The sequence below is a fragment of the Betta splendens genome, chromosome 1 (genome assembly GCF_900634795.4).
Source record: "Betta splendens chromosome 1, fBetSpl5.4, whole genome shotgun sequence".
NCBI classification, from domain to species: Eukaryota; Metazoa; Chordata; class Actinopteri; order Anabantiformes; family Osphronemidae; genus Betta; species Betta splendens.
Window position 1 is genome coordinate 17,406,010 of NC_040881.3, and position 8,042 is coordinate 17,414,051.

The 8,042-nt window shown below is 45.6% G+C and overlaps 2 protein-coding genes across 2 annotated transcripts; one reads left to right on the forward strand and one right to left on the reverse strand.

Moving 5' to 3' along the window:
- Nucleotides 1-119: 119 nt before the first annotated feature.
- Nucleotides 120-5,064, reverse strand: LOC114851921 (ankyrin repeat and SOCS box protein 5-like). Its single transcript, XM_029143815.3, has 7 exons — nucleotides 4,240-5,064; nucleotides 1,963-2,042; nucleotides 1,734-1,841; nucleotides 1,504-1,657; nucleotides 1,287-1,421; nucleotides 728-919; nucleotides 120-651 (listed from the first exon to the last, which is right to left on the reverse strand). The coding sequence occupies exons 1-7, from the start codon at nucleotides 4,346-4,348 to the stop codon at nucleotides 506-508; spliced, it is 924 nt and encodes a 307-aa protein (XP_028999648.1). The 5' UTR covers nucleotides 4,349-5,064; the 3' UTR covers nucleotides 120-505.
- A 949-nt stretch (nucleotides 5,065-6,013) lies between these two features.
- Nucleotides 6,014-7,729, forward strand: spcs3 (signal peptidase complex subunit 3). The gene is made up of 5 exons (XM_029144326.3): nucleotides 6,014-6,289; nucleotides 6,679-6,752; nucleotides 7,028-7,104; nucleotides 7,195-7,310; nucleotides 7,506-7,729. Exons 1-5 carry the CDS (start codon nucleotides 6,147-6,149, stop codon nucleotides 7,636-7,638), a joined length of 543 nt encoding a protein of 180 aa, XP_029000159.1. The 5' UTR covers nucleotides 6,014-6,146; the 3' UTR covers nucleotides 7,639-7,729.
- The last annotated feature ends 313 nt before the right edge of the window (nucleotides 7,730-8,042 follow it).

Consider the following 8,042-nt stretch of genomic DNA (forward strand, 5'->3'; position numbering starts at 1 on the left):
TTATTAAGTAATTAAGTAAAGTTCTTCCCCAGGCCACAAGTCAAAGTATTTTTGGCAAAGAATTTCAGTAGCCGTTAAAAAGAAATTAAATGATAACCTGACTTGTAGATAATAGCTAATTTCTCCACAAACTGAGCTTTCAGTTTCAGAATTTATTCACTGGTCGTACAATAAACAGTGTTAAGACTCAAGATGCAAAACATAAAAGGCTGCAAAATCTGGTGATGCAAAACACAGTGTTTTCCTTTTACATGTAGTGAAAAAAAAACATTAAATGACAATACAAAAACCTGAAATTGTCCTTCAGTACTTGCACGTATAATTTTAGCAAGCAAGAAATAAGACATACAGTCATGGCATCACAAAGACAGTGATCTGGTAAATCATATCAGAGTACAGTTTAATAGAGTCAATCATTACTATAGTTTAAACATAGCCATGGAGTAAAGCACGAGGATAAGTTAATGTGAAATATCTTTAACATGCATGTTTGTATAGTTGGACTTTACTGTCCAGCTGTCATCCAGCTGTGCTGCAGGTAGTGAGTGAGCAAGGGAGGGAGAGGGAGGAGGGGGAGCTGCTTCAGTCTGGATCGGCCAATCAGACTCCGGATCTGGAGACGACACAACTGGCAGAGAGTTCTTGGAGAACCTAGAGGGAAGGAGAGCAAGCTGCTGACATTCACCTCAGCCTGGATCAACGGCTGCAGGACGGGTCAGAGCGTTACCTTCGAATGCCAGCAGTAGCTGCCGTGTCTTTCCTCCCGGTGGCGCCAGCTCCACAGGTCGCTGGTTGTCACCATCTCTGAGGTTCACATCGGCGCCGTAATCCAGTAGCGCCGCCACCTGCTCGGCTCGGTCCTGTCTGACAGCTGCATGCAGCGGGCTGTCGCCGCCTCTGCCCACATTAACACTGGCTCCTGGAGGAGGTGAGGCAGGAAAGAGCCAAGTAAAGGACCCACTGTCGTTCATTCATAACAACTAACTTCCAATCTGGATCCTCAAAACCATTACCCTGAAGTAAACACACATGCAGAGCCACTAAGTCATGTGACAGAGAACAGCAAGCAAACAAACCTGAGAGGCTGCGTATCTCAGCTGCAGTGAGTTTAGTTTCTGTGGGTTAGTGCTCGTTCAGATCCGTCCGGAACTTTGTTTTTGTACCACAGCCACAAAAACAGGTCAGCGAACCACATCACACAGTGACTCACCAGGTAAACTGCATCTTGGCTCACGAACAAGAACCGTTTAGTACTTTGTCACGCTACAAATAGAAAGAGTACTCACCTCTCTGCAGCAGAATCCGTGAGCAGGCAGTGTGTTGGTTCAGACAGGCCACGTAGAGAGGAGAGCCCAAGTGGGGCACCTGATAGTCTGGATCTGCTCCATGGGACAGCAGGGCCTCCACACAGCGGCTATGTCCTGCTCGCACACAGGGAAGAAACGTGGTGAACGTCCACCGGGATCCCCGGCTGCTCGGCCTCAGACGGCTGCACACACCTACCTCTCCTGCAGGCCTCATGAAGAGCTGAGGGGAAGTGGAGCTGTGCCGTTTGTGTGCGCGCTCCGTTCTGCAGCAGCAGCTCGGCACAGCTTGCGCTGCCCGAAGCGCAGCAGTTGTACAGAGGAGTGACCCCGTCGATGGTGGCGGCGTTCACCTACACATGCAAACACGCACACGTGACCCACACACAACAACCGCCACTGCACGCATGCTGGTGTGAGGACGCTTACATTAGCACCGGCATGAATCAGTGCTCTGACACAGGCTACATGTCCTGACAGGCAGGCCTCATGGAGAGGGGTCACATGGTCAATGGTCACGATGTTGGCTTGGTAGCCCTGAAAACAGACAGTCAGTGCAATTAAACTGTCTTCATGGACGACCCGAGGATCAAAGCCAGGAGGGGATCAATGGAGGCAGGAAGTCTGAGGGTGTGACGAGCTAGCGTGGGCGTGTTACCTGGGCCAGCAGCGTGCGTAACACAAGCAGTCGACCCTGAGAAGCTGCCTCGTGGAGCGGGGAGCGATCAGCCCAGGACCCTACACATGAAGCAGACCTTCTGTTACACATATATCAGCTCATATTCTGCAGATTAGATGTTCAGCGTGTGCAAAGCTTACAAACACAACTAAGTTAGGAGACTAAAGGCGTGGTGGGTATCATGTTTGGTTGCATGTTAGAGATAAGAATAAATCTATAAGATCACAGAATGGTGATGTGAATGAGGCAGTTGGAGAACCAGAAGATGAGGAAGAGTGTCTTAAGTCCAGAAACCCTAATCAAATCAAATCTAAATGAAGGTTTGAGGAGGGTCAGAGTCAGGGAGACAAAGATGGCCTCCACCACAGTGCACTGGGGAAGGAAACATTTTAGGGCAGTTGTTCATTATCAATCTTGTTCTTGGGTAAAAACAGGCATGATTTACTGTGCCTGGTATAAATAGTGCATATATCATAATACATTTTCAAACACGGTCTCCACAAGGTTTCAGAATACCATAATCCAACAGGAACATGTACTTGAGGCAGTGATAGCAAGATTCTATAATATAAAATGGCTTTTTTCCTGCATTTAGTCCAAACGTGGATGTAGCAATGTCACATGTGTCCTCAAAAAAAGCTACAATGATAATTAATAATTGAATTTATAAACTATCTGAGCACCAGGATGAGATGAGTTGGTCAAATAAGTAAAAGAAGCTGAAGTTATAAAAGGAGTGGCAAAATGAGCACTGTTCTCTGGTCAGATGAGAAAAGCTGACCATCAATGTTAATCACAGGACACCATCCAACAGTGGAACACACACTGGACGACTGATGAGCAGCAAGGTCCTCAGACTATGGGTGAGGGCAGTATAAAATGGAGACATCCGTCCTAGAAGCCAATGAATAAATCAGTGAGACAGTGATCTGACGCTGCCACCGTCCTTCAGCTGCTCCACTTATATTTAGGGCCGGAGACTCGCAGCTGTTCCAGCAGCAGCCACTTTAGCTCAGAACACAGTCTAATGTGGACCTACCTAGGTCTCCATCCCCCCACGGCACGTCCAGCCACTGGTACCGGTACACGATCGAACGGCCTCCTCCTTGTCCAGACATGCTCTGTTTAACCGTGGATTAGCACATGGCAAATACCAAAATAGCCAGCTAAGGTTAGCTCAGCGAGCTAGCAGGATATAAACAGGCTTCTGTCACCGGCAGCGGCTCAACCTGAAGCTCGGTTCAGGTCCAGCTCAGCAGAGCCGATCAGTCTGTTGACTGACTGATGGGCAGCCATGTGTCCCTGCTGGATACAGGCCTCCTGCAAACATTCACTATCACAGCCCACGACACGTCATCTGTTCCTCCAGCCTTACCTGAGTATTGTCTCACTATTACATTATTATATTCTATGTTTCTGTGGATGAACCCACTCACTGCTTTAATCATCAGGATTTATGGGGCTGAAGTTGATCTTTTAACAGTTCTTCTGTTAAAGTATTATAATAACTGTTGAATTGACCATAACAGACATTGGGAACTGGAAACAACCTGCGCTGCAGCAGATGTTTATGTGATTTAAGCAGATGATTCACCATTTCTGCCTCATCGTCATGGAGCTACAGAGCAGTCGCCTTAATCAACGGTGATATATGGATCATCAAAGACAGTTTATTACTAGACCTTTGTGCTGCTAGAACCACATCAAAACCAGAGCAGGCTTGTTTTCAGCTCCGTAGCCACTGACTAAGTCACAGCTGTAACTTAACTCTTCCGAACTCTCAACACGTCTCTTCGACTCAATCCCAAGTAGACTCCTTAAAGACGTACTAATAATCACCACGCCCACATTATGTCAGACCAGTGTCTGTGACAACAGGTTTAAGGAGCATTTGACTCGTTCTCATGTCTCCATCCACCTGAAGCAGAAGTTCACTGTCGTTACGAGGCGTTGAAGGCCAGAGGGGCTCTATGACATGGTGATTCACCCCTTCACAGGCAGGAGGATGACTCTGATGATGATGCCCATCTACCTGCTATATGTTACTGTACATTGGTTATTTTTTGCCTGTCTGGATTTGCGTCTGTTCATGGCAGACTCTCCAATTAAAATGTTGTGACTAAAGAATGAACCTTAAAGTCAGCTGCAGTTACTCCGCTGCCCATGACTGATTCCAGCGAAGTGGCACGTGACGATGCGGATGAAACAACCTGCACAGCGCAAAGACAAAACTCGGTAAGAGTCCACGGTACCGACCTTGGCTGGTCAGGATGCCCCAGCAGGTCTTCTTTCTCTCCGCAGCATTTTCGGGCTGGGCGCCTCTTTTGCGGGTCACCTCCGGAGCTCCGGGCGGACCCTCCGGCATGTTCCCGCGACTGGGCCTCGCACGCGCCGTTCAGAGGGAGCCGAAGCCAGCGGCGGAGAGCGAGGCGGACCGGAGACGGGAGAACTACAGCAGCGATCTGATTGGTGGAACAGACTTTGTTGTTGTTTTGCTCGTTGGCACGTGAGCGTCTCACGTGCAGGCCCACGTGCCAACGAGGGACTATTTTTGTGCCTTTACAGCAGAAGGTGCAATTTTCAGGGCTGAGCAATGAAATGCTAGTTTTAGTGCTTTTGTTTTAAACGAATCGTTCTTCAGAAATCAAAGCTTCTGTGACCTGAAATGTTTCCTCACCTCTAACTCAAAGGGTAAATGGTATGGTCACACGTGGCTTCTGACATTTACACATGTACTAATATGTGTGACCGATTTCTGCTGGTTTGATTCATTCAGGTTCTATTCAAAAGCTTTGCTATGCTAACGGTAGCTGGTCCATCATTTCCAGTGGTGCAGAACATTGTCTGCAGTTGTTAGTCATTCTGTTTTAAGCACACTATGATTTTGCATATAAGCATGCTATGACTGTATTCAATCAGCACAGACTATAGCTGTTCAAAATGTACACAATAAACACACACTAGGAGATTCAGCTCAGCTGGCTACAGACCAACAAACAAACAAACATTAGGGAGGTGGAAGAAAAAAAAACAGTCAGCCAAAAACGCAAGCAGGCCTTTAGATCATCAGAACTGATGTTGTCATCCATCCAATCCAAAAGTGGAATCCATGCAATAAAGTGCGAAGTTCACATACAGGGTTTATAAAATGCTAACGCCATCAGTGAAGCATTGGGCTGGAGTCTTACATAAATGTGTGATTATTCCAACTCCACGCTATAGAGGTGTGACATTTTGTCTGTCTGACTCAATGACAGGAAGCTGGACTGAAGTTCAGGAACCAACTCTGCGGTACCAATTAGCACCGCAGAGGGGATGAGGTCCCACTTGCCAATCTGCATAAATGAGTATAAATTTAACATCCACAATTTCAATTATTCTGTGTCTTTGTATAGGATTGAAACGAATAGTTAAAAGCCCTGTGAAAGTTCCACGAGGCGTTTCTTACCATTATTTCCCTAATGAAATTATTTTTTGTTTACTATTTGCTTTATCTCTCTACTATTTGCTTTATCACTCAGTCGAACCACTACAAGAAAGATGACAACTAAATGTAAACCAATTTTTAAAATATGTTTCCATAATCCATACATTAGAGCTTGTGGTCCACTGAGAGCATTATTACAAACGCTAAACACAGTCATGCGTCAGCGTGAGCTCAGTCCTGATTGTTCTTGTTCTGATTTAAATAAAGTTTTGTCTTCTTCCGCTTACTCATCGCTCGTATTTAAATTTCTTCCTTGCGACTGTTGATGCGTCAAGTTTACTGAAACACGCGGAAGTAAGACACTAAAGTAAAATACATGGGTGGTGTACCCCGTATAATTTCAGTTGCACATTAATATTTAAAAAGTTCATGTCTCGTTCTGAAATTACTTTGAAAGATTTTCCACCTAAGACTCTAAAACATCTCGTGTCATCTCCCAGAGCTTCATTTATTCATTCCTTTAACTTCCCTAAACGCAGACGCCCATGATCAAAGCAACACACCGGCGCAGTAGTTTTACTTTGAAAAGCAAAACGTGGAAGTACGTGTGAATTGCACTCACTTCCTGTGCGCGGCAGCTAGCTAGTCAGCTGGATGCTGCTTGGGTGCTAACGTTACGGATTTGTTTGAATTAGTGCTATTTTTGTTTATTCTGCAGCTGTAGATCTTATTTAAAATGAACACGGTTCTGTCTAGAGCGAACTCTTTGTTCGCCTTCTCTCTGAGCGTCATGGCGGCTCTGACGTTCGGATGCTTCATCACGACAGCATTCAAAGACAGAAGAGTTCCTGTGGACCTCCACGTCTCCAAAGTCATGCTGTAAGCTCGTAGCATTGTTTTATGTCACGGTAAAGGCTCCCCGCGGGGTCATGCCGGTACTAGACACATTCAGTCTGTTCTACGCTGTAATTACCACGTACTATTATGATCATAAGCTAATGCTAAATAACGATGCTTACATTGGAACGATTCGCAACTTCCGCGGGGACGTGGGTCTGATGTTCATCAGATGCGCTGTTTCTGTTTTGCAACGACCGTGGAATAATCATAATCCTGTGAAAAGTTCAAACCCTGGTGGTTCTGAAGATGTGGTGGCCCCTGGCTCCCTTTATTTAGTACTATAGATTTTGTTCTGGAAGTCACCATATGGCTGACATACTATAAGCAAGTGTTTAATTCAACCTGCTCTTCCCTTCTCCGTCCAACAGGAAGAATGTTGACGACTTCACTGGACCCAGAGAGCGCAGTGATCTGGGTTTCGTCACCTTTGACGTCTTTGCTGATATCCTTTAACTTGACCTGTTCAGTGCTCTGGTACAGACTGCACACAGTGAGACTTCCCTGTTGAAACCCCAAAGCAGCAGGCCAGTGCGTGAACTGCAGCTTCAAACAAGAGTCTGACCAAGTGTAACAACAGGAGATGTGTATTAATCCACAGATTTCAGTGAACAGTGTTGTTAAAACACAGCAGTGTCTGTGTGTATACTGTTGTGCTTTGAATATGCATTTCCAGCAGAGAAAGTGTCTTTATCTATTTGCTTCCTCAACGATTCCTACATTTGCAGCCGGTTTTTGACTGGAATGTTAAGCAGCTGTTTCTCTATCTGTCTGCCGAGTACTCCACAAAAAGCAACGTAAGTCAGAGTCTGACACTGGCATCACGTAATACATGAAGAGAAAATGACCGGCTTTTGAGCTGACAGTGTGACGTGTTTGTGTCTCAGGCTCTAAACCAGGTGGTTCTATGGGACAAGATCGTACGTCGGGGCGAAAACACGAAACTGAACCTGAAAGATATGAAGTCCAAATACTTCTTTTTTGATGACGGGAATGGTCTCAGGTCAGATACATTAGCATTTGCATTATTAGGACTTGATATTTGTCATATACATATCCAATTGTGCGTATTAACCTGAACTATTGAATTCATTTAAATTTTGCAAATATGTTGAACCTTTAAACCTTCTCCAACTATGCGTTCAAGTACGTTCCTTTGATGACACTGTCTGACCAACCGTTCGTGTGTTCTGTCCAGAGCCAATAAGAACATCACACTGACGCTGTCGTGGAACGTTGTTCCCAATGCTGGGATCCTGCCTCTGGTGGCTGGAAGCGGCCACATCAGCCTCCCTTTCCCAGACACGTACGAGACCACAAAGAGCTACTAGACCGACACAGGGCCACAATCACCACTCACTGGGGGCTTCTTAAGACATGAATGAATTACTGGTTTGTAATAAAAGTTTGAATTACAACATGCTACTGTGTCTAGTTTGAACTTCTGGCAAACAGATCATAGGAGTCAAGGACTCGACAGCTTGGACATGATCCACCATAATGCCCCCAACTCCTAAAACCCAGGCAGCGAAAAGATAAACAAGAAAACTGAGTCTTGTTGACCTTCCTGTAGTCTGTCCACCTGTTCATCACAAGGACACAGACAAAGAACTTCTCACACTCTGCAATCTACAGATAGTTTAGACCTGACTGCATGTCTTTGGACAGTGGGAGGAAACCCAGAGAGGATGGGAAGAGCCAATTATTTAATTAAACATTAATTAAAACATCTGCA

Coding starts and splice junctions, on each gene's coding strand:
- LOC114851921 (XM_029143815.3), bottom strand. CDS start 4,348: ATGCCGGAGGGTCCGCCCGGAGCTCCGGAGGTGACCCGCAAAAGAGGC. Junction 1,422..1,503: donor TCATGAGGCCTGCAGGAGAG/GTAGGTGTGTGC, acceptor GTGTGCGAGCAG/GACATAGCCGCTGTGTGGAG. Junction 920..1,286: donor ACGGATTCTGCTGCAGAGAG/GTGAGTACTCTT, acceptor CACCTCCTCCAG/GAGCCAGTGTTAATGTGGGC.
- spcs3 (XM_029144326.3), top strand. CDS start 6,147: ATGAACACGGTTCTGTCTAGAGCGAACTCTTTGTTCGCCTTCTCTCTG. Junction 7,105..7,194: donor AGTACTCCACAAAAAGCAAC/GTAAGTCAGAGT, acceptor TTTGTGTCTCAG/GCTCTAAACCAGGTGGTTCT. Junction 7,311..7,505: donor GATGACGGGAATGGTCTCAG/GTCAGATACATT, acceptor TGTTCTGTCCAG/AGCCAATAAGAACATCACAC.